The following is a 26,353-nucleotide window of genomic DNA, read 5'->3' on the forward strand; positions in this document are numbered from 1 at the left end:
TCCATCTCTCTGCTTGCTTTGTGCTCAGCTGATTGTCCATCTGGCTAAAGCGAACTCTTGATACTTCTTCTGAGGACGATATTGCTTTTGCTAGATGGGAGTGTAATTCATAACAGTTTGAGTCAAATAGAGATTTATTTCACTGGTGTTTCACCTCTTTAGACCTTGACACCTCCCATAGTTTGATACCTACATGATACCAAAGAAAAACATGTCTCCATACTGCAAAAAGATAAGATATATTAATAAATCTGAGCTTGAAACACCTTAAGATAAAAAGCAAAGCATCACACCGACCAAAAATCTAAAATGCAAACCAAGAAGCGTACAAAGCCAACCTGATGTTCACCCCTCAGGGCAGCCTCTCATGCCAGACCAGATTTGATTTGCCAATCATTTACTACCAACTGTCTCATGCACCAAACAGCATGTGCGTCCCCCTGCACATACACCTGATGGTTTTTTTTGTTTCGTCTTTTTTTTTTCTTTTTCTGATGGTTGTTTTCCTTCAATGGCATCAGTCTCTCTGCTTGGCGTCTCCACTTCATGAGTATCTGCATCCACTTGGCCATGTGCCTAGAGGATAAGACCGCAATTATTTCCTCACCGAGATGATTCTGCTAGATTACATAAATCCATATCTAATTTACACAATATGGTGTTGGAATACTAGAAAATACTCTGTGTTCTTCATTTTATGAAATCCTCAGAAAACGCATGTCTTAACAACACCTCAGACACTGCAGTTTAAAGAGCTTCCTCTAATCAGGGATAACTAGATCTGATTTCTACAAATTCAACACCTGAGGAGACCCTGTGTAATGAAAGAAACTCACATCATAATTATGATTAAGACAAAGATACACAGAGCCCTCCCAGGACAAAAATGAAGAGGTTTTAGATGGAGAGATACAGTTTTAATGCAAGCGTGTAGATTTGAGGTCTTCATTTTCCCTTCAGTGTTGGTGGTGGCAGATGGTTTCTGTCCCACTGCTAACACCTCTTCATCAGTTTAGGGAATAACAGGATTGGTTAAAATGAACACAGATGACCTTTTAATTAACAGAAAGGACCATTATGGCTTGTTTAATCACAGAAAAAAAAGTCTTCTTTGTCCTTGACTTTTAGCTTCATTATTATACAGAGACACTTCTGTGGTTTAAAGTGTGAGCAAAAAGAGAAATGTAAGTACACCTTAATAGCAATGGTGAAAGATTATAAATATGCAGAAGAATTGGAAAGAAAATGTATTTTTACTGTCTATAATACAGTTTTGGCTAATTCAGACAGCTGTGTTTACATCTGTGTAATATCTTCGTGTAAGCTAACATCATGTTGCCTTTCCTTAAACAGTGACAGCAATTAATCTACTGATATAGCTCAAAATTACAAAATTTGTTTTTCTAGATTGCAGAAAAACAAATAAGTTATCTAAGACATACAATAGCGATGCATCGACTATCAAAATGAATCTACAACTAGGTATTTAGTCAGTAAACACAAGTCAGTTGTAACATTTCCTTAGGCATTTGACTGATGTGGTGATACAACACTTACAGAACAAGAAATTATTCATATTCATTATTAAAGATGTTACATAGGACATAGGACTGAAACTGGAATACAACAGCACCTAAAATCATTCAGTTCCACCCATATTCTGATTTAGAAATGTAAGGTGGATATGATAAAATGTAATTTAAAATCTAAAATTAACTTTAATTAACTCATCTCTGAATTACACACTTGAGATTTTTACAGGAAACTTTCAGGAGATCATTTCGAAAATGTTGGGCTGTAACAGACCTGCAGAATAACTTTGGTGAGTTGATGTTCTTTTACACATTTTTGCACAAAAAAAGAGACAAATATAGCCTTAACCTTCTTGGGGTGTAGGGGTGACATCTGGTTTGATATATAGTATATCTAGTCGTCTGTGTCACCTGCAATAACTATGAATATGGGTGACGTGCCTCCACTTCCTGCTGCTATGCAAAAGTGAAGCCAAAATATCTTAAATATCTTCTTTCCATCTTGTTTGTGTGACATCATTTGGAGCCAGAGCCTGTGCAGTAGAGTTTGCCCCCCCCCACCCCTCCAACTCCCTTAAAAACAAATATATATAACAATCTTATGAGAAAAAAGTACTTGATTTTTTTAGTGTGGCCCTATGCTAACATGGAGGGGTGGGACTTATGACCTATAATGCAGTCAGCCACCAGGGGGCGATTGAGATGTTTTAACTTCACTTTTGGAGGAGCTGTCATTTCATCCAAATTTATTGCTACAGTCAATGCTACAGTTTTGATAATAATAATGAGCAATGTGTATTTATGTATTTATTGTGGGCATGGGGCTCAGAGGGTGGGTGGCCGGTGTGGGGGTCAAAATATACTTTGGGCCCCCTAAAGTCTTGGCACGGCCCTGCTTGTGCACAAACTGGTGTGTTTTTTGTGTTTTTCTTTTATTCCCCTCACAGGAAACTGTATAAGTGAAGAGTATGGGTAGAAATATGAGGATGGAGGCTCTCCTTTTGATCGCTTTTGATCTGAAAGCTCATCCTTCTTATCAAGAACTTGAACCTCCCGTCTCTCAGGTGTGTGGCTACAGTCCACCATCTAGTGGTAACTATCTGAGTCAGACTGCGGTGTGCTGCTCACACACTTCACATCACAGTTTCCAACGAACAGACCTGTTGCATTTATCTCCCTCACTTCCACTCATTTGATCCGAGGACAGGTAAATAACTTCCTCTGACAGAACAATTCAATTAAGTCAATTAAGTAAGTTGTTTGAAGACACCGGGCACTGACTCAGACTTAAAGTGACTCATATCCCGGCAGCCAGTGAAGATGATGGGGATTTTATTCCCATGCTTCGCTCCTGTCACCATGCTCGTTTACGTTCATCTGTGCTACACTCCTCTGGCTCCCAGCCACCCCGCAGTATTTATAGCCACACGGCGGTAATCACCACTCCAGGAATCCTCGCGAAATCATTCTCAAACCACCTAAACTTGGACTTGGAGAAGAGCTTGAATTTAGGATCCACCTGAATCGGGGCTCTCTGACGATGGAGGAGTGCGCGTCACCTCAAGGTAAAGCTATCAAATTCATTAATCATTCATTGAGTTAATTGATATTTTTTGTCTCCTGTCGGTCGCACGCACTGCATTCACATCATCTCCTTCCTCCTGGGTTCATTTTTCGCATCTTCTTCATCTTACTTGTTATGACTGCTCCGCGTCTTTCTCCTCTCCTCACTTGGCTGTGCGTAAAAACACTGAACTCAGCGAGAAGAAAGGAAGAAAGAGCTGCCTAATTAGCAATACCTGTTAACAGGAGTTATTGTATTTGAAACGATTGTCGACCTGTAGCTGACGTGCACAAATACGAGGAGTGAGTGAGGGGGTGTGTGGGATGGGGGTGGGGGTTTGTTGTTTCAGTAGGCTCTACACTAATTAAAGCAAGAGAGATCACAGCTAAAGGCTCACATTTAAATTTAAAACAGAAGAGCATCTCTCCAAACAAGTGCTGTGCAACTTTAATGAATCATACAGATAGGGTGCAGCAGTAATACTTGTCTGTAGTCACACTGCAGTAGGCTTATTGATGTCCAGTGCTGCTCATGTTGATTTAAAACAAAACAACCTTAATGCAAGCTGCCATTCATGATTAATATCATATTTGTTTGAATTAGTAACACAGTTTAAATGGATCCACCCTGCACACCCTCCTAGTTTTTGATGCCTCTGCTTGTGCTTGTTGATACAAGTGCCTTGACATTTAATTTCCCCACAGCTCCAGCTCAAAGACTGACTGATAATACAAGGTGTCGAATATCTCTGAACTTGCATGGCTGTGCTAAAATCAGAGGCAGCCCGCCCGTCAGCAGCATAAAAATGCGATCAAGCCACCCGTGTAAATGTGTGCGCTGACCTTGTAGCCTCTGCTGGCTTTCAGACGGGCGCTGTGCTGTGGCTGAGGGCAGAGCTCAACTCAGACTGTGTCCAGTTCATGTCTGTGGGGCCGTGCTGCTGATGAGTGACTCACTGAGCCTTTTGCTTCAGCTCTCCCGCACTCAGTCATCTTCTCTTCAGCTCCGGCTCAGTGGAAACAGCCTTGTTTCGTCTGTGTCTGACTGGCTCGTCTCAAACTTGCTGTTTTCCAGCCTTGCCACCTCATCTCCTCCTTATTTCTCTGTCAGTTACACACACATACACACACATACACACACACACACACATAACCGGAGAACAGGAGCAACAACAGTATAATGGTTTAACAGTTTTTTTAAGCTGATATTCTGGAAACAAAACTAGGCAAGAGCGTCTAACCTGTGACCAGTGTTTATTAGATTTTAACATTTCTTTCTAAATGTCTCCCCCATTACTTTTACCAGACCCACTGTCTCAGAAGTCTTATACCACCCACTAACACTATTACAGGTGCTATTTCTGCACGGATGCTGTTTCAAAGCTTTTGTTCATTCAAACATATGCACTGCTAGTATCAAAGATCCTGTAGGCAGAGGCACTCCTTTAGAAAGAGCGCGATAATTGGTGACATTTATTCTATATTTAAGCTGCATTGTCTAACAGGAAAAGTCATTTTTTGTCAAGGAGAAATCTGTCAATCAGTATATTTCCTACTATATTTCATTGCCAACCTTTACATGAACAGTTTGCCATATTGGAAAATACACCTATTTGCTTTCATGCTGAGAGTTAGATATGAATATTGATACTACTCCCATGTCTATATGCTAAATATGATGCTACAACCAGCAGCTGGTTAGCTTAGCTTAGCATAAAGATTGGAAAAAAAGGGAAACCTCTAGCCTGGCTCTGTCCAAACATGACAAAGTCCACCAACCTTTAAAGCTCACTAATTAGTGTTAATATTAACCTTTAATTAATTTACTAATCTATGCCAAAAAATCTAAGTTAGAGGGTTATTATTTCTTGCCCATTCCTGTCTTGAAGTCACTTTTCAAAATCTCCCTTTGCATGTTTGCTGTTGTGTACCCCTTCCACAGTTGCTGTTGGGACATAGGTTAGGTTGTGGTTAGTAGAGATATCAGGTTGTGTTGAGGCTAAGGTAAACGCATATTGACAAGGACTATGACACAACATAGAGACCAAGTCATGCTCAAGAAATAGTGTGGCACATAACCAGAGATAAGTAGACCAACAAATGGTCAATGGACTGCATTTATATGGCACCTTTCTAGTCTTCCAACCACTCAACATGCTTTTACGCTACAAGCCACATTGACCTATTCACACACATATTCACACACTGATGGCACAGCCGGGAGCAATTTGGGGTTCAATATCTTGCCCAAGGACACTCCGACATTTGGACTGGAGGAGCTGAACTTCCAATTATTGGACAACCCACTCTACCTCCTGAGCCACAGCTACCCAACAGAATGCAAAATGTTCATATTTGAGGTTTAGAGGTGCTGGTGGGCAGATTTTGTCACCTTTTGACAAACCCAGCTGGCCAGTCTTTATGCTAAGCTAAGATAACCAGCTGCTTGCTGTAGCTGCATATTTAACATACAGATGCGGTATTCTATTGTAACTCCCTTCAATAATGTGTAGTTCCCAAAATGTTAAACTATTCCTTTAATGAATTTTGATGACTATTATTAATAAAAATGTGGGAATCTGAAGGTGCCATGCTGACTTTGCTCGGTTTTAAACAACAGAACAACAGATCACTTTCAGGCCAAACACACAACATAGACAAATGAAGGAGGCAGGCAGGATGTCAAACTGTGTTCTGTCGTATGAACCAGCGTATAATCTATTTTCATTCATCATTTCTGCCTCTTTTTGTGTTTGCTTTCCATTTGTAGCATTATGGTGAAGCGGCCAACTCCAGACCTTTGCAGAGATGTTCACCAGTTCAGACCAGTCCCTCTCCCTCTCCCTCACACCCAACCTCCACTCTCCATCCAGCTGTGGTCCAAGTAGAGGGATGCATGTCCAGTCCTCTCTGTCCCTCCCCGAGCCTGAGGCCTGGAGGAAGCCCAGCCCCACTCCCCGTCCTGGCCTGGCACAAGGAGCCCGCTCCTGCTCCCTTCAGGTCCCCCATGCAGACTCTGAGCACTTGGAGCTACCTCCCCGAGCAGCGAGCTTTGATGTGCCCTATGGTAGGGACGAGGGCTCGTCCGACCAAGGTTCGGGGTCCCTGAGCCCCCAAGGCATGCTACGGCGGCGTGGGGGACTCGTGGAGCAAAAGGATATCATCATGGCTCACCAGGCACACAAAATCCAGAGCACGCCGCAAGCCCGCAGGAAGGAGTGGGAGTAAGTATAAAAGAGATTCAGAGGCAAGAGGTTCATTTTAAATTATATGTGTTAAGATGATAAATCTACATGGAGGAGGATGAAAGTATCGGTGTGAAGGAATCCATATATGCATGTGCAACTTTTCAACCTGTCAAACCTCTTTGGGTCCGTCATCACACCTCATTTTAAATACTAATAAAAATCTGTTTATATGAAATGTCATGGGAATGTGCAGAAAATTATGCACTCGGATATAGAATATATAGAGAAATGTCACGTTAAGTAATGATGCAATGATTAAAACCGGTATCTTTGATATGAATATTTTGATCAGTTGACTGAAATTTTGACTTGTCATAGCAGGAAAAGCACAAGCGTAATTAATAACATTGATGATGGTGTTATTCCTCAATAGTGTCCATGTAAACCAAGCAAGAGAGAAAGCATGCATAATAACAGGATTGTGGAGATGGATGTGGAATCCAGCCATCGTTAATGCTGGCATGGCTCAAAAAGTGTAAAGTGAATAAGGCCAACATACTGTAGCTACTTATATTGTAGATTCATCAGTGTAGCAAGAAGATACAGAATATATACAGTATAGGGCATTACTGACTTATTTAAAGCTGCACTAATCAATATTTTTTGGAACAGTGGGATGAGGTGACTATGTGTAACATGACAGGTGTTGCTTGTAGTGACAAACCCCTATAGATTTATCACGTCTTTGAACGTCTTTGGACTTTGTTTCACTTTCATGTTTCTCTACAGCCTCCAACTTTTCTGTTTTGTATGAAATCTCGTTACCAGACACAGCAGGTCGTTGTTTTTCAGTGAGAAAAGCCCTGATAACCCCGCTGTATGCTACCTGCTCAGCACCCAAACCGCTGACAGACAGACAGAGTAAGCTACTAGCTGGTGAACATATTGGAACATAGAGCAGCTAAAAATACAGATATTTTCCTCTGGAGTCAGTGGAGACCAAAACAGCTTAGAGGAGAGTTAATGTTGGACCTACATTTATTAGGTGACCAAAAACACAACAATCAAATCAATGTTGCTCTGTGTCTGCTAAATTAGCAGTTGTTTGCTAATATTTTCATCACATCAACTTTATACATTTATAATGTGTCAATGTTGGGATTTCAACTTGTTTTACTGCCCCCAAGGGGCCAAAAACATGCAAAGTTCACCCTTGAAATTAAATTTGGAAACAAGAAATGACAGAGCCAAAGTAAACTGGCGACTAGTGAACAAAGCTGACCATCTAGCAGGATATAAAACTGCAGATATTTAGAGCTAAAAGGCAACTAACATCAGTCAGCTGGCAAAAATACGACTGCAACGGGATGCTCATGTTATATCTGTTATATCTGTTTTAATAAGCTACTAGTATGTCAGTCTTGGATTCTTTTTCCCCCCCAAGTGTTCAAAACTCAATGCAGCTTTAACAGATACATTGAAGTAAAATATCAACAGCGCAAGAATTCAATGTGAAAAACCATTACAGTAGAAAGTAGTAAATAGCACGTATTTTGTAGCTTCTCTGCAAAGTGTCTGTAGTCACAGTACATAGTACAGATGCCTTTGTTCCAAGCATTGTTATAGTGTCCACCAATGAATCACCAAATCAGTCCCCGCTGCTTTCATCAGAAAGCTCCTGAGTTGATTCTATGTTTTTTTTCATGCCTGTGTTACATTGCTGTCTGTAGTTTTCCTCTAATCAGATGCTAGGTAGTGTTATTAATGGCAGAGCTGAGGGTGCTTGCTTGTGAACTTTTGAACTCCGCAGCCACATCGCTCTGATTATCTGCTTCCCACCACTCTAACGTGGAGTGGTACTCCATGAGCATAACCCCCAACCCACCAACAAGCCCTCCTCTCCCCCCATTCCTCCTTCCTCCATCCTCTGCTTTCTCTTTACTCCACTGCACCTCCAACACCCACTCCACATCCACTTTACTGGTGTGCTGTCATTCTCTCTCTTTTGCCCTTCGTCTTTAGCTCACATGCTCACACACACACACACACACACATACACAAAAGCAGGACACACGTTACTTTTTTTCTTCCCTGATTACAGCTATGTACATATCCTTTTATTTCCAATCTGTAGGTGTTGACTGCATGAGCAGCTATAGCACATAACAAAAGCTGGATGATTTCAGAGCGCTGCATGTATTGTGGTTATTTGTCCATTAGGGGATGCTAGGGAATCAAATTAGAGGACCAGCAGGGATGCAGTGTGTGAGCATTTGAGTTTGGGCATTGTTGATCCTGCCTGCAAAATGTTGAATGATTATTATGAACAAAATTGAAACATTAATGACATTTTGATGAACCATAGGGTGATGACTGAGAAAGACGCTTTTTTTTCTCACACAGAACTTTTCTTGGAGCTTTACTGATGGATACCCAACATTTTAAGCTATGAGCATTGCTGTGGAACCACAATCACAATGTTTGCATGTCTCAAGGTAAATTGGCATGGTGTCATGCTGATCTGCGATGATATAAGCAGCAGTTATTGGTCGAATCAAACTGACATAACTCAGATCTAGAGGATGCCTGTTGCTAGGGAACAGAGAGAAAAATAAAATGCTAAAACCACTCCAGTCAATGTTGGGCGAAAGCCTGTCTGCAATTATATAAATGCTCTTCGGAGTTCTGGCACAAAGTACGCCCATTAACATTTTAAGTCAGTGTATGTCACCTGCAGCCTGTCTTTGTCTGTCTGCATTTATATATGCTGCGTTTCTAAAGAAGATGGACATAAAAATGCATCGCAAACTGCCTGTGCTCTCCACCCCACGTCTACTTTCCTTGTCCTGTAGTAAGCTGCAGGAGTCTGTCCCTCTCTGCTCATTTCATCCCATCCAAACTTTGCTAAGGCCCGAGCAATATGAGACAAGCTTTTGGTTAATCTTCCGCTATCAGTTTAAAAAGCTATTTTCAGAAACCTTTGAGTAGGCTGACGAACAGAACACAAGCCGAGCACTCTTAAAGCAGACTACATCTGTGTATGGATCATCAGTGATAGTGACGATGCTTTGTCTGTCAGTTTGCTTCTTAAAAGATGTCCGGTGACCCTGATGGGGAAGTGTGTGTGTGTGTGTGTATTTGTGTGTGTGTGTATGTATGTGTGTGTGTGTGTGTCAGGAGAAACAGATTTCTGTAGGAAGAGGTTGCTCTATTGTGCAACATGGCTTTTATTGGCAGAAATGAAAAGAACTGAGCAGGAATTCAAGAGAGCTATGTCGCTATGGAAACAACAGCAAAGAGAGAGCTAGAGAGAGAGAGACACACACACACACACAGAGATATATGTAATGTTTGCAGAGATGGGCAAATATTTTTGTTGGGCAACATGAATGCTGTTTTTTAGTAATGAGTGCTTATGCAAGACTATTTTAATAGAAAGTGCAGATGAATGTGCAGTTAATGAGACATGTTGTTGTATTGTACAGACGCTTCCTGCACATATGACCACATTACAAGCTAATTATCATCCTATCATCTGCTATTTTTACATTCTCCTCTCAATAGGTCAGTGTAGCCTTTTGTTGCCCTCCTGCTTTGCATGAAGTGACACACCCGCCTGCCTTATGCAGATTAGGAAGAGGAGGTAACAGAGTCATGGCTGAGTTTTCAGAGCTCATTTAGGGACTTACTCATAGATCCTGTTAAATCTTTTTTTCTTTCCTCTTCTCCCCCAGACTTGTTTGCCAAGCATACATTTGTCACTCCCTCTCAGCTGCTTTCACAATCCCCCCACTCAGTCTGAGCCCTCACACGCTGCCCGTCTGCACCCTGTGATACCTGTGAGGTGAATATTCGTGTCAGGATATCAAGTGGACTGATGCTGTGGGTTGATTTTAATTGCATTTATTTAACGCGACAAAAAAGCCGTTTTCAAGCAGGAAAACAAGACACGGTTGAATAATATCATGTCTGTGGGGGCTGAAGTGGTCATCTTCAGGAAACAGTGGCAAAGGGAGGAGAGCAGCAGATGGAGCGAGAGAGCCCACTCGCCTAACGAGGTCTCACTTGTGGCACGGAGTGTGAAAAAAAACCCGGCTTTCTTCTCTTCTCCCTCAAAAAGGGAGCAGCCCTAAGATCTAGGCTATTTCGTGCTCTATTTTTACTCCTGACTTTTGCTCCAATATTAGCACAATGGCCTAGTTTTTAAATGTTTTAATAGTACAAGTCTGTTTCCATTAATGAAAATATGACAATGCTCTCGACTGTCAACTGGTGTTTAAATGACACCCTCAGTTTACACATTGGGGGGAAATATGTCAAGTTTGGAGTGTTAAAGAAGTCGGTGGCACATATGAAATAATCAGTTTTACTTGCTAGTCCTAGTCACACACTTGTTGCCCTTTTTTGTGCATTGCCTCTGCTTCTAGTATTACTGATAAATGTTTTTTCACACCCTCTTTTCTTCCCACATCACCCACAAACATCTTTACATAATTGGTTTTGAACCACATACCCACACATCCTACTGTAGGCCCTATTTAAAAAACAATGTTTTTGTTCATCCTCAGCAAACTCCAATTGCTATGGTAACAAAGTATATGTCCCTCCTCTCTTCCAGTTTTCATTCAGATGAATTTTGAAATCGCCATCATGAAATTATATTGTGGGAGGGGGCTGCCCGTGCTTATGCGCTCCTGCCTGCCTGATAATGTTACCAGCAGGTGATAAGATTGTAAGATCAAGCAAGTCTCCCGCTACATTTTGTGACTGATTGGAGAACAGTTTCCTGCAGTTTCTTTAAGTAGCTGGTTGAGACGGGTTTAAACGGGCTTCCTTTCAATTCAGAGCTTCCTTTTTGTCAAGTTTACCGGGTTGAGAAGATGCGTAAAGTTTGCCAAGACTTCCCTCGGATCTCTCCATCTGATGAGCGCACAGTAGTTTTTGATCACGCGGCTCCTGGTTTGTCAGATCAAAACGAGCTTGGATGTTAATTGGAAACTGCAAGGTAAACTCGGTGGATCTGTGTTTCTTTTTTTTTCTCCTCCTTCGCTGCTTTGAGTTTAGAGACGCGCTCACATTAAAAGTTGTTCAGAGCTGATTGTAACGCGCTGTTAAACAGATGGAATAATAGAGATGCTCATGGTTTTTTTTTGCAACCTCTTCACCTGAGTCGTCATTAAGTAAATGGATAATGATATTTTCCTCTAAAATATAATCCAGCTGAATGATATAACCCTTTTTTTTCTTCTTGTGGATATGGAGTGATAGAAATCGGCAACTTTTGGGGGGGATTTTGGCGCTCGAGACGCTGTCAGTGGATTGAAGGTGGATCATTTTTTGTCGCTTAGCTCCACTTTGCATTTTCCTTTGCAAGAAGTCGTGTTTAGTAAAACACTCTTAAGCCGACGGTCTCCTCATCTGTTTGTAGAATGGCTCGGTTTGGAGACGAGTCCGCTCCCAGCACTGTGGATTCCGGGGATGGGGACTTGGAGCACGGCGGGGACGGGCAGGACGCAGCGGCGGTGGCGGCCGGACTCACAGCTTCCATGAAACAAGCCAAGGCGCAGCGGGCCCGGACCATGGCTCTGTACAACCCCGTCCCCCACCGGCAGAACTGCCTCACCGTCAACAGGTCACTCTTCATATTCGCAGAGGATAACATCATTAGGAAATACGCACGGCGAATCATTGAGTGGCCATATCCTTTCACTAAAAACATGATTATGTCAAAGTTGCTTTCATAGTTTGTTGTAGAGAAGACGCTGTTGTCAGTTCAGCACCATGGACAGCGCCAGGAAGAATCCAAACACTGCCTATTTACTCCAAACGCCAAAAGTGCAATTTAAAGTGCAACCCCACAAGCTGTAAATCTGTTTTGCATGGCTTCTCATGATTTTCAGTATATGCTGCTGCCTCTTTTTTCATTATATTAGCTTATTTGCATAATATCACCCATAATTTCCACCTGTCAGTTTAATCAACAGCTGGAATAACGTCACTTAAATTGCCCCCTCCCCCCATAACTCGGTTTAGTAACTCCAAATGTTGTGTTTTGTTTTGTTTTTTGCTGTAGTTTTAGGCTCCATGTGCTCCAGTGCTGGCAGAAGACAGAAAGTTGGCATGTGGTGATCATTAGAAGCAGCTCTGCTCACTGTGGGGGTGGCATGTAGGCACATAGCTGCTGCCTTAGTGCTCATTGGAATATGAACCTGGCCATGAGTAGGTGTCAGTTCAGATCCACCATGCAGGCAGCGTTTCTCTGCTTCCCGCTGTACCGTCGGCCAACTGTTTCTCTTTCCTGAACTTCTCTAGATCTAACAAAGATGATCAGGGAAGTGTTTCTTTTCCTCTCCATCAGACTCATGTAATGTGAACAGAATGTGAGTGCAGTCACTAATTACAGGCCAAACATAAGAATTCATTAGCGCTACTTGTTTATTTTAGTTTATTTGTATATACCTCCATTCATTCATGTTTGAAGTTATTTCCTGATAAGTAGTGTACATATTCAGAGGTTTTGATAGCAGTATCAGCTCAATATCATCACTCAGTTGCCATATCTACCCACTTCTCCTCCTGTCTTACACCCCCTCCTGTGCAGTGTGCCAGTCTCCCACTGTTACCTAACCACAGGCTCTGTGGGTGTGTGGGAGTGGGGCTAGTGGTCAAGACTAGCTGGCCACTGGCAGCACAATAATGTGACTGTTGGTTGGTATCACAGAGCCAGAGGTATGTGGGAGAGAGCTGGCCAGTTGTACTGTGGTGGATCGTGGGCTGTTATGAGCAGCACGTGTCAGAGTATCGACTGGGCGAGACCCACATTTCTGCACATTGTGTCCAAGTTTGGAGGCTGGGAGTTTAAAACAGATTCATATACATTCATAGCAATGGTATTTGTTTATTGCAACATTTCCCACAAGTTTAGTATTTGGTGGGACTTGGATTCTTTACACTATAGAGTTAAATAAGTTACACATCTCTAAGGAATCATACCAATGTTACTGCAAGTCTTCCTGTGTATACTAGAGCTGCAACAATTAGTCAATTAATCAATACGTTTAAAAAATAGGAATTTGCAACTATTTGGATTATGGATGAACAATTTGGTCTTTTTTGTCTCTTGCAGCTCATTTAATGTGAGATTTATCTGCTTTTTTCTGTTTTATATCATTTTAAACTGTGTATCTCGGTTTTGGACATTACCTTGGACATAACTGACAGATTAATCAGTAATGAAAATAATTACTTCTTAATATCACCACTGGCCATTTTTAAATGCTACATAATTTGTATTTCAAATTTGGATTTGTCCTTCCTGCCAGACAGCCACTGGTTTCCATTCATCTGTGTTGCAAACACTAGTTGCACCTCTACTCTGATTCGGAAGTTACTCAGTTTGACATTATATTATTTCTTACACCTTTCAAAAGTCAGTAAATTGATTTTTATATTGTACTGAAATAAATAGAAATCAGTGACTGCCTGGAAAAAAAATAGATTCAATTATGAAGACCACAACAGCATGATGTGCAAATTGCTGAAATGTGGGTTATTTCTCCTAAATGGGCTAAAACATGTACAGTATAATAACTGGCATGTATTGTAACAGGTAACAGGTAGTGACAGAGTGGGGGAGATTTGTTAAGTGTTTCCCACTTCAGCTATTTTCAGCTGCTTTCAGTGGCAACAATGTGGACTTGTCAATGTGAGTCAGTGTGGGTCCCACAGGCCCCCATCTCAGCACTCCTCTGTGAGTCAATGACCCCATTTCACTCAAGGCAGGAAAATTAATAACAAGGAGCAGCTGCCTCATGGGAACTTCAAGGGACTGAAAGTCACAAGCACATACAAGCGTTAGGGCACGTCCAGTCAAGCAGGGTCTCATATGTACACAAAACCTGAGGGTCATATATACAGTAAATATACAGATGTACACATACAGATATTATTGCTGCATGAAAATCCACCAAGGTCCATGTGTTGAATAAACTGTAGAAGCAGTGCAAGAAATAATGTGAACTTAAAAGTTGAGCGCTGAGTAGTTGAGTTACATAGTGCATGACCACAATGTCCACAGTTCAGTAGAATCAGTTTTCTGCCCCGGAAAAGTCGAAGAGATTCAGACAATAAAAAGTTAGAGGAGTAAAGTTGTTCACACTTGAATAGCTGCTCAAATCAGCCCTGTGACAGCTGTGATCAAAGTCAACATTGTGCAAAAATGCTCTTTTGAAACATTTGGAAAGACAGATTTAAGAGAGTGAGATAATTGACTTGTGACTGCTTTGCATCAAAACATTTTAATGTAAAAAATTATTATCAGTTTTCATTGTTGTTTAATAAGCCAATTATTTTTTGATCCACTGATCATCATTTGATTGATAATAGGTCAGAAATTGTAAAAGAAAAAAAAAGAACTTTCCTGATTTCCCCAAAACCCAAGGTGATGTCATCAAATTATCTTTTTTGTTCCTCTACCCAAAGACAAGACAACACGTTTGTTCATATGAGACAAAGAAAAACAACTTAGATGCTTGTTGCTTGTCCATGTTTGTCATTTTTGATTGAAAAATTACAATTCATGATGAATCTATAATCCAAATACTTGTCTACTTGCTTTGCTTTTACAAGTCATAATGAGCTATGCATTTGATCAGTGCTGTAAACAATAATTGTTTCCATTATTGATATTTTTTCACAGTTGAGTAATTTTTAAGTCTATAAAATGTTAGAAAACAGTGCAAAATACTCATCGGAGTCTCCCACTATCCAACATGATGTCTTGAAATTGTTTATTTTGTTTGACCAACTGTCCAAAATATATGTACGATCATATAAAGCAGAAAATCCTCAAATTGGAGATGCCGGAAACACAGAATGTTTTGCATTTTTCCTTTATTATTGACCAAAAGAATAATTCATTGGTTTATTGAAAGATACACCATACAATCAGAAAAAGACTGTAACCGTAGTATACAATATTTCCACGTTTAAACTGTGGTTGAATATCTCATTGTTTCTGCTGTAATGTGCCACAAACAAATAATATAACTAAAAATTAAACAGTCATAGTAGCAATAATATGGTACTTTGAAGATATCAATCTATCATAAAAAACACTAAAAGTGATGTAAAATGCTCTGTGGTCTGCTGTGGTTGCAGCTGTAGGCATTGAAAGCAGCTATGTGAAGTGTTTGCTGTAGTTAGACCAGTTAGGCCAAGGTGACTTCACAGCGCTCTCTTTTCCTCCCTAACCTGCACCTTTTCTCCTCATGAAAAGCACTTTTAAAAGCAGGTTGCCATGGATACTGCAATCTCTCTAACAGATTGCTTCCAATACCAGAGAATATGAACCATGCGATAATTCATCTGTCATTTAGTCATCCATCCATCCAAGGTTTTTTTTCCCCCTTTCCATAAAACCACACACACAGGATGCTTTTTCTATTTTTGCAGTTTATTACCTGTTTGTTTTAATGTGTCAGGTTTTTGTGCCAGTGTTGCCATAAAAGTACTGTCCTTAACTTTGCCGCCTTTACACCATTTGAGTACATGATCCTGGCCACCATCACCGCCAACTGTGTCGTACTGGCCTTGGAGCAGCACCTCCCCGGAGAAGATAAGACCCCCATGGCAAAGAGACTGGTGAGGACAAAATCTGTCAACATGGTTTCTGAGCAAAGTCATTGTGAGATGAGCATACACGCAGGGAGGTAAAAAACAAACCAGAATGACTGAGAGAAGTTGAAGAAGTTAGTTTTTGTGCGGAAAATGTTTGTTAACCCTAAACGAGCACCGCTGTTTCAGTTAAGAATTAGATATTTGCATCTGGTCACAGCGCCTGATCTAAATGAGGTGGTGGATAGTTTTACACAGAAATGGTTGAGGAAAGGTTTTAAGGTAGGACACATGAAAAATTACCTCTAATTAGTGTTGTGATTTTACTGCTTTCCAGTGATGATTTTGTTTAAACCGTGAAAATGTCCATATGTAATCTATCATGACGTGGTTTTCTAAGCTTCTGCTGCATGCACATCTAATGATGAAATTATACAGTTTAGTTTTGTTATTATGGCCTTGTTCACAGCTATAATATACTGTATCCAGTATTAGTTTATTAGACTCTGCTGACCTGTTCTTGTGCATTATTTCAACAGGAGAAGACAGAGCCATACTTTATTGGGATCTTCTGCTTCGAGGCGGGGATCAAGCTGGTGGCTCTCGGTTTTGTTTTCCATAAAGGCTCCTACCTGAGGAATGGCTGGAATGTCATGGACTTCATAGTTGTGCTCAGTGGGTGAGTGAAACCAGCTGCTGGTCTCCGTAATGAAAATGTCTGTTTTAAACTTTTTCTGAGGATTCATCAGTTATTACTTGCCAAGCACACTGGCAAAGTCTGCCTTCAGAAGACAAACCAGTCATAGTTTGCAGCTGTAACTTTTTTACATTTCCATACTGCTCTATGACTGTGAAACAATCAAATAAGAGCAAAGCAAGTGCTTCTTAGTAACATCTAAACTTCCTTCATAGCTTTCCTCCTGTTTTGCTTCTGCCTGGACACATAATAGACATTTTTCATAGCAGTTATTCCTGGAAATGCACAGGTCTAACTAATAAGATTAACGATGGCTCAGTTCCATTAAGAGTCCCAGTGAGCCATTCCAGTGAGCCGTCATTAACATTATTAATTACACCTGTGCTTTTTTGTGCTTTTCCTGCTATGACATGTGTAAATCCTGTGAAAAGAGTCTATTAGTTGAATGAGGATTACAGTGTAATTCTGTTGTTATTATTGAGGATTTTATGAATGCTGGGTGTTTTGAGCTACCTACAGCTTTAGAGGAGAAAGATGTAGGTTTTCTGCTACTCCTACAATATTTCACACGCTGCTCTCTGAAATCCTGTCTCCATTACTTAGCTACATACAGGTACATACAGCATTAGTATCACTCTGCATGGCAATATGCATTTGATATCATGAGAGATACTTCTGGGACAAATATAACATATGGATAAATGTAGCTGAAATGATAACAGCCCCATTTTTCTTCCAGGTACTCATGTTATACTCACACTGAAATTATAATCTCACAATTTCTGAACTTCCACAAACTTTAAGGATAACATTGACTTTATTCTATAGTTTTCTTAAGGTTAAAAAATACCTATAAGAAGACAATCAAGAATGTGTTTACCCATATCCATATCATGTATCAATACTTTCTGACTTTAGCCCCAGACCCATTTGTTCTTACTAAAAATAATACATCTTTTTTAAAAAATGGGTAACAAATATAGTTAAATTGATTTAAAGGCTCAGTTATTTCTTGAAGCAGCTGGGCTCTGTAGTTTTTGTATCAAATGTCACTGAAAGATAAGTAATCATAATGGAGGAACATGTCACTTAGTTATCTAGGTGATGTGTTTTGATTAGCTTTTATAAAACAATGGTGAGAAGAAGAACACAGAGACGATACTCACATTAATTGTTCATTTTGTTTTTATGGAATTTATTGTCAACAAGAAAGATATACGTGGAATATTGCAGGTGTTTTCCTTTCTTATCTCACCTTGAGCTTTAGGATGAAAGTTGGATGAAGTAGCTTTGTAATATCCCGATTCCAAATGTAACTACTAACTTCAATAGAGGTGCTTTCTCTACATGTGCATGTATGTGTGTGTTTTTGGAGTTTTGCCTCCAAATGCTCCATTTCAATTTTGAATTTGGTTGAACTCCATGATGAATTACAAACTCGACTGATTGTACAAGAGCTAAAAACGTTTTAAATTAAACCTCAGCAACCAATTCTGCAATTAGTGATGACAGAATTCATTTTACGTTAACCAGGCTCTGGTTGGCGAACCAAAAGATTAATTTCAGACACTGATTGTCAAGCGATGTTGGTGCATTCATGCATGTGACGTCGCTTCTATCAACTCCTATCAATATATTTGCCATGCGTGCACAAGCTGCAGTATAAAGGCTGTAAGTCCCTCCGATGCTGTACCTCAAGTCTGACAATATTACTACACTACATGTTTAGCAATGGTGGGCCCGTTGTTTATTGTTGGTGTGTTGATTTTTCTCTGTAAGCATATACATTTATTCACTACATACAGCCACAGGAAAACATAACACATAAATGCAGGAAAATGTGTGTTTCCATGGCACAGTCAGTCTCTGCAGTCAGCTTTAGGTGGGTGGATAAGTGGATTGGCAGTTGTGTCTAAAACCTGCTTCGGTTCGCCCCCAGGACCTCTGTGAATTAAATGTGAATGCAGCGCTGGAGATGTTATGCAAAAGCATAGAAAGAATGGATAGATGGTTGAGAGAAAGAGAGAAGAAAAGAGAGGGAAAACAAGGGGGGAAGAGAAAAGAGGATGGATAGATAAACCCAAGGAAACACATAATGAGATACTTTGTTCCCAAAAGACTGGCTTTAGTGAATTATTTGCGCAGGAGTTAAGCATTGTTAGTACTGATGTACTGTTTATGTCTAAGTGTACAGTACTCTGCATTCAGGGAAAATTGCTGTTGGCATGTTGACATCTCATTTCAACCTGACACCCACATCTTTCTTTTTCTCTGTATCTCTTATTTCACTGTCTTTCTGTCTCTCTCTCTCTCTCTCTCTCTCTCTGCCTCTTACATAAAAGGGACATCAGCATTACGTTTACAGACCAGTTAGTGCCGGACTGAACGATGAACAGCTGTGTTGTTGACAGATTTCACTGAATTCATGAGGTCGAAGTGTTTTTAAAGAATAGTGGAACAGCTGTTACCTTAACAGCACTGCTTGCATCAGTGGGATACGTTGTTTTTCCCATTAGGCAACTGTCAAGTTTGCAACATATAATTTTGCTTTCAATGTCGCAATAAATGGATCGTTAGCCACAAGAAACAAAGCACTGTCGGGTACAAAGTAACAGGCTAACTTTTAAGTCGCTCATTAGCCTCCAGCATTTGACTAGTTGTGTGTTCAAAGCGTTTTTTAAACTGGAAAACACGACTGTGCCGCGGCTGAGTCGACATGCGGAGAAGATGTAAAAATGACTTCAAAAAACCTAAAATATTAATGTAAACTGTCAGTTAGGTTTTTAATATGTAGTTTCCAAGTGTTGATTTCACAAAGGAGCAGCAGTGGCTGACTTGAATTAATATGAGTTACAATGGATTCCAATGGTGACACATTTTTATGGTGGAAAAATAATTAAAACATGAACAAAGACTCAAGAATACAAACTTTGCCTGCAGCATAATCCATTTCTCATTATGTTCTAGTCATTATTTAGACAAAGTAAACCAAATACACTGCTTGTTTGTTTTATGTCTTTAATTCTCCTGTGAAACTAAACTTTTATCAGCCACTGTTAAACTCTAAATGGAACTTTAAAGGTGATCAAAGGTGATTTAATGTAGCAGTTTAGGTGGAATATCACTTTAAGGCCAGTGGTGCAAGTAGTGCAGCAGTGTGATGGAGTGCTCATGCTGTAGTTAGTGAGCTATGGTTTGTCATGTCAATTTTATTTGTATAGCCTAATATCATAAATCACATATTTACCTCAGAGGGCTTCGTAGTCTGTACAGCAATCCATCATCTTTTATTCTTAGACCCTCTATTCGGATAGGGGGGGAAAATCCACCCCAAAAATGCACCTTAAGACACCTCAAGAACAGCAACATAGGAGGGATCCTTCTCCCAGGATGGACAGACATGCAGTGTATGTGTATCAGTCCTCTTCCTCTTCATATTTATTACAAAAACATACACACACATATACTGTGTGTCTTACGTCTGCAGTAGTGGAGGATTGCATGAATTAGAGCACACATGAATCAGTTCTTCAGTGGATCAGTCAATCAATCAATCAATCAATCAAATCTTATTTATATCGCACCTTTCATGCAGACTAGTATAGTTCAAAGTGCTTAACAGTTATTTGATTGACAAGCTGATAATAAGACAGGACAAATGACAAAATAAAAAGAGAGAGAAAAATAACAACAATATTAATAATAGTTATTTTAATAAGGAATAAAACAAAGAACAATTTAAAGACAAAACTGGAGACCAATGCACGCAAGAGAAAATGAAAATGATAAAAATGCTTAAAAATTAAAAATAAAATACGTGGCAATAAAGAATTGAATAAATAAATAAAATAAGAGAGAATAAGAAAAAAGGTTTATTAAAAGTTAGAGTAAAAAAAAAGAAAAAAAGATTAAGTTACTGGAGAAAAAGTTTGAAAGGTTTTTGGTTAAATTGTGGCGTTCCTTTTGTTTCTGTGGACCCGACTGTTGAAGTTAAACTCCTGTTACACAGCTGAAATCATGTCACTTACAGTATAAAATGCACAAAGTCGTCAGTGTACTCTCTGCAGCCCACAGATCATCTTGCCCAATTTCAGCCACAGCTGGATTTGGTAACTGACGACCTGGTTTCCTGCCACCTATCTGACACATTTTCTGGTAGCACATATGCTGCTGTCTCCTGTCTCTCTTACACACACACACACACACACACACACACACACACACACACACACACACACACACACACACACACACAGACGTTATGACTCTCTCTCTCTCACTCTGGTGGCACAGTACAAGTAAGTCAGACTTAAAAGAAAACACACATGTGTCAGAGGCCGGCTGGGAATAAAATCGAGGCCACTGGGCCAGCGCTGGCGGCATTCATTCCATTTCATATTAATGAATTGCTAGAAGCGAATCTGCTGGGACTCTGAGCTCAATTAAAATCCTTAATCTGAGTGAAGAGTGTGTAGCAAAAAAGACCACAGCTAGAACAAACCAATTTAATTCAGTGAGAATCCTAAAATGGTCAATTATATCCTGCGGCAAACAGATTGGCACAGGTGGACTTGATGCTTTGATTAGCAATAAAATGTCTCCCAGATGACTCGTACGTGTATGTGTGTGTGAGTGCTTGTTACTTCATTTATAAGGCTGCAGGTACAGATTGTTGCCAGTGGACCTGTTGCCCTCATGTTGTTAGATTAGCTCTGACAAATCCCACATTAGACCATCAGTGTGTGTGTGTGTGTATGTGTGTGTGTGTGTGTGCGCGTGCGCGTGTGTGTGTGTGTGTGTGTGTGTGTGTGTGTGTGTGTGTGTGTGTGCCAGCTTCCGATAACATCTTATGAAGGGTATCAGCTTTTGCTTGTTGCCCCAGTCTACTGTCCCTCTTACGGAGTGTGACACTTTGCTAAAATTGTTGCTCTTTAGACAGGATGAATAATACAACTTGGTGGGAGTTGGGAGTGATTCATTAGCCATCTGGCTCAAAGATAGACACACAAGAGTGAGACTTTTCTCACTTTTGTGTGTCTGTCTTAACATGCCAAAGCAGCTTTCATCTGTAGCGTTCATGTGTGTGCTCATGCACGGTCGGATTTATCTTTTAGGTTGCCGATGCCCAAGGTATGTTGTTATTTATCCTGAACCCAAAAAAAAACACCTAAATGCTACACTCTGGCTCCACCTTTTTTTGTATATCTGTGAAGTTGTGGTAATGAAATTAAACAAGATAAAGAAAAGTGAGAGCAAATGTGAAATGACAGGTTGTGTCTCTAGCCTCCCTGCTGTGTTGTACTTTTTTGGAAATGTAAACAAAAGCCGTTTTTGCTGACTGACATCCAAACACACATCTCAGTCTGTTGATATCGCCGTGCTAGCTGCTACAACACACAAGTTCAGAATGAGTTATCAAGAATAACATCAAAATATTTTATAGGATGAGAAAAGACAAGTATTTTGATATAGATATATACTCAGTATAATTGTTTAACATACTGTATATTTATCACAAACCAAGAAAACAGAAGGATTAACACACAAGTGAAGTCGACTTTATTAGTGTGACACTTTTCATGCACAACAGCAGTTCAAGGTGTAGAAAATCAATTGACAAAAATCTATTTAAGCAAAAAATACACAAATACAACATTTGAAACCAAAGTTTGCTCCAGAGAACAGAACCAAAGTAACTAAAAGCTCCCTCTGAAGACCTGGATCTTATTGTGGGCACAGTTAGACGACAACTACCAGTGGTCCTGAGGGGTCCGGTTGGACTGTAGTCAGTGAGCAGGTCAGATATATACGAGAGAGCCAAACCATTAATTTTGAAAATGATTCTGTGCTGTAATGGGAGCAAGTGGGGGGGCTTCAGAGGTAATATGTTTCTATTTGGGATTAGATCAGAACTAGATTAAAACCTGAAAAAGGATTTTTGTGTAAACTAGATTTTGACACAGAACCCTCAAATTTGCAATTAAACTAAAGCCAACTCACCGGAGGGACTTTTTGTGCCTCTACTTTGCCTCGTTGGTGATTCAATCTTGTGTATGTGTGTGTGTGTGTGTGTTTCAGTGTGTTATTCATACAGGATACTTTGTATGTACTCTGAACTATCTGCACTGTATATGCTACTTGATAAGTGTCAGCACCAGTCCTGCTACACATCTGTAAAACTCAAATCTTCAAGTCAAATTTCAGATGCACATTGCAGCCCAAAGTGTTTCAACCATGGCAATGACTCAGATCAGGAATAAGAGAGTCAAACTGCACAGTCTCGTCAGCATCACATGTATTGTGCCTGGAGTTTTAAAGGGTGGTGGTAGTGGTCTCAGCTCTAATTTTGCTCTCATAATTGAACTGAATAAACAATAGCTTCCAGTCCCTGGTGGGTTTTCTTTGGGAAAACATACACCCAGCCATTTATTCTGTGACTAATAGTGAATAAATGCCTCTTTTTTTATGTAATCTCGATTCAACAGAACAGTATTAATGTTGCCATTAGACGCATGGTTTATGTTGTTTTCCAGATTTAATACAAAGCCATTAATTTGTTGATGGGATTGTGTTGATGTTGTCTCAGCTGCACATTACCATATGCGGAGCTGAGCTGAAATGGTGAGCAACGTGATGCTGCTGATTACTGTAGTTTTTTGGTGGTGTTCTTAGTGTAGGTGGCAGTGTGTGGGAGAGGCTGCATTCTGTGCATGTAATGAATTCAGCCTCTCCAGAGCCAGTTTAGTACAATACTGTACAACAGTGCTTCAAATAAAGAGCCAACTAGGAAGAGATTAGCCTCTCAGCATGAAAAATAACTTGAATAATTGTTAAAGGGTTGAATCTGTAGAGTGGCGTGTTTGTGTAGTTACCCTATGTGTTTTAAGGCCTCTTTACTGTACTGGGAGCCCTGCTAGTGATGTTATCAGTATGAGATTTTACACATCTCTGTCAGGTTTAATGTCATTATGAATTCTTTATATCGAGTCAAGTTTCACTCAAAACTGGATTTTTTCAGGAGTGCTGACAAAATGCAGGATTAGCCAAGCGGGACGATATCATTGATGTCCGAACAACATTTTCAAACTGCTAAAAAAAGGAAAAAGTGAACATGTGCACAAATTTAGTGACAATCTTGATGTACAAAAGAGAAAGATGGAATAAGTGTAATATTTGGGAGTTAAGACACACCTTATTCTCTGTTAGTTTGTGTCATATGGTGCTGATGATTTAAGAAGTCCAGTTGTTTCATATTGTTCAACAGGTCAGTAATATATTTTGGGGCTAAGACATTTTGTGGTTTATATACAAGCAGTTGGATTTTAACAAGCAAATGTAATATCTAAAGAACTGGTGTAAGAGTTTCTACTCCAGGAAAAAGGTTCATTTCAGTAAACTAATAAAAGGCATGCATTCGTTTTTTTCTAGGTCATATTTAAACATCAGGACTGGGTTGTGCGTGTGCTCATTTAAAGTTCTTAGTAACTCCTAGCTGGTTTCAAACTAGTGATTTACTAAATTAGGTTATTATTGTTATTTTGGGATCTTACCAGTCTATATCATGATTTTAATTAATACAGTATTATTTATTTTACTCTTGAAGCTAAACAGATCATATATATATATATATTTTTTTCTTTTCTTTTTTTAATTTGAATCTCGGAGGAGCCGGTGGAAGCAAATTTTTGTTTGGTTTTTGGCATTTTATGACTTTATTACACATTTTAATACAATTTATTATAATACCCACATGGTCGTCTCCCTTTTGTTATATTTTTACGATGATGAAAGGCCGATCTTGTTGAATCCTGAGTTGTTCTGAGCACAGCTACAATGAGCACTAATCTTTAGCCTGTTGTGAAGTACTGAAAACTGGGACATGCAGTTCTTCATCTGGTCAGCAGAATAGAAGACTTAAGAAGCAAGTACCATGGATCCATGAATCCAGGAAGTCTTTCTGTTGTTAGACCTGAATTTCACATTAGAGACAAAAAGCTCCTAACTTGTAAATAAAATGTAAACCAATATAGAACTGGCCCTTTTAGTTGCTCGTGGATTTTTTGTCTGTCCAGATTTTGCAAATGTAATATATCTATTTAGTATCTCAAGCTGAAAGACTCTGAAATTGTGGTCTGAATTTTGTCTCAGACAGGCAAACAATCTTTAAACAAAAGAAAATGACCCCTGTGTGTGTTTGTGTGTGTGTATGTGTGTGTGTGTGTGTGTGTGTGTAGCGATGATTCATGAGCAACCACAAGCAGACAGAATATTTGCTTTAATTTTGAGGGAGCCTCCACTGAATTGTTGTGCTCAAAGTGCAGCCTTGAAGGAGCTGCTGCTGCTGCCTGCCTTTGTTCAGAGTGTTTGGTTTGAAGGCTATTTCCACAGACTCCCACTCCTCTGCTCCCGTGCCGTCTCAATGTCTCTCACTGTGTCATTTCTTTGTCTGACGCTCGCTCGCTGGCTCACTTACTCACTGCAGGACATTTACATGCACTGTAAAACCCAATTACTGCTAATAACCACACTCAGGTAATGGCGAATGTTGTGTAGCTTCATTAGTACCTTCAAAATAAGAGAAAGGAAACAGAGAGACTTAATTGATGTTTATTGTTTGTCTTGCTGATTGCTTTAATTTAATTTGATATCCAACCACCACTAGCCATGCTGCCGGTGGTGTGTAGAGACAACACCCCGACATAGGCACAGAGTCAAGATGCAGAAATTAAGAAACTAGGCTAAGGTTTGTTCATGCCCTAGTAATTTGTAATGTTTGTTAATCACTCACATTTTGCTCCAATTTTAACCTTAATCTGATTAAAAAATAACATCATAATAATTATACATATAATAATAAATCTGAGTATTGTCATAATCTCATTGTGATTGAATTATTAGTGTGTTTGCTAGTTTGTAAAGTCAGCAGGAGGGTTCATGCAGTTGCAACACCACCTTTGTCTTTTTGTGTGTGTTCAGGCCCATTTCCTAATTTTATGAGTACAAATAAACCCACTTGTGCCGTATAGGAAGAGTGATGAACCTTTTGGAGAGCACAGACAGGACAGAACAGAAGAGGACGGCCTTTTCCTTTTTCGCTCTCAGACTGTTGAACTTCTTTTGAGTTTCCTGAATCGTCAGTATGACTACATGATTGCTTTGTGTCTGTTACATTTTTATGTGTTTTCATATTTTTTAAATTGAATTACTTTTTCTGTATATGAATTTACATCGGTGGTCCCTTAATGTGCTCTACAAATAAATTAATTTGACCTATTACCACATTTCAAGTGTTTAAAGTTTGCCATGACAAATATTTGTGTTGATTTGGGATTACAGATATAAGTTTTCTCTACGTAATTGTCTCATTAAAACCTTAAAAGGAAAGGAAATGATTTAATGTGATGGGTCATTATTTAAACCAATCCAAACTCACCTGGTGATGCAGCATCTTCCAGCAAATAAAGTAATCATCCTGCCTCAGTCACTTTTCCAGATTGCACCCACACTTCAACTCGTGTCATCAATATTACAACATTTGCAGAAACACTTCTACTTACCCCCAGTTTCAGGAAATGAGATGTGCCAATCACTCACCTTGAATAATGCAGATAAAGCTTTTTTTCAGTCTTGGCCTTCTACCCATGCAACACTGTCGCCCACTAAAGCCAATTTTTGTGAAAATACTCCAAAGTTACCATCTCACATTTGAAAATGTAAGTGTGAAAAGAAAATGTTCACACCTCGGTGGTGACAATCTT

At 39.7% G+C, this 26,353-nt stretch overlaps 1 protein-coding gene across 1 annotated transcript in view; it reads left to right on the plus strand.

Moving 5' to 3' along the window:
- The first annotated feature begins 5,903 nt into the window (after positions 1–5,903).
- Positions 5,904–26,353, plus strand: part of LOC128369204 (voltage-dependent R-type calcium channel subunit alpha-1E-like) — a 51,042-nt gene continuing 30,592 nt past the window's right edge. Inside the window, exons 1-4 of the mRNA XM_053330203.1 lie at positions 5,904–6,319; positions 11,712–11,981; positions 15,820–15,925; positions 16,438–16,577. Coding sequence (XP_053186178.1) covers positions 5,904–6,319; positions 11,712–11,981; positions 15,820–15,925; positions 16,438–16,577 — 932 coding nt within the window. The remainder of the gene's footprint in view (positions 6,320–11,711; positions 11,982–15,819; positions 15,926–16,437; positions 16,578–26,353) is intronic.

Source organism: Scomber japonicus, chromosome 12 (assembly GCF_027409825.1).
Source record: "Scomber japonicus isolate fScoJap1 chromosome 12, fScoJap1.pri, whole genome shotgun sequence".
NCBI lineage: Eukaryota > Metazoa > Chordata > Actinopteri > Scombriformes > Scombridae > Scomber > Scomber japonicus.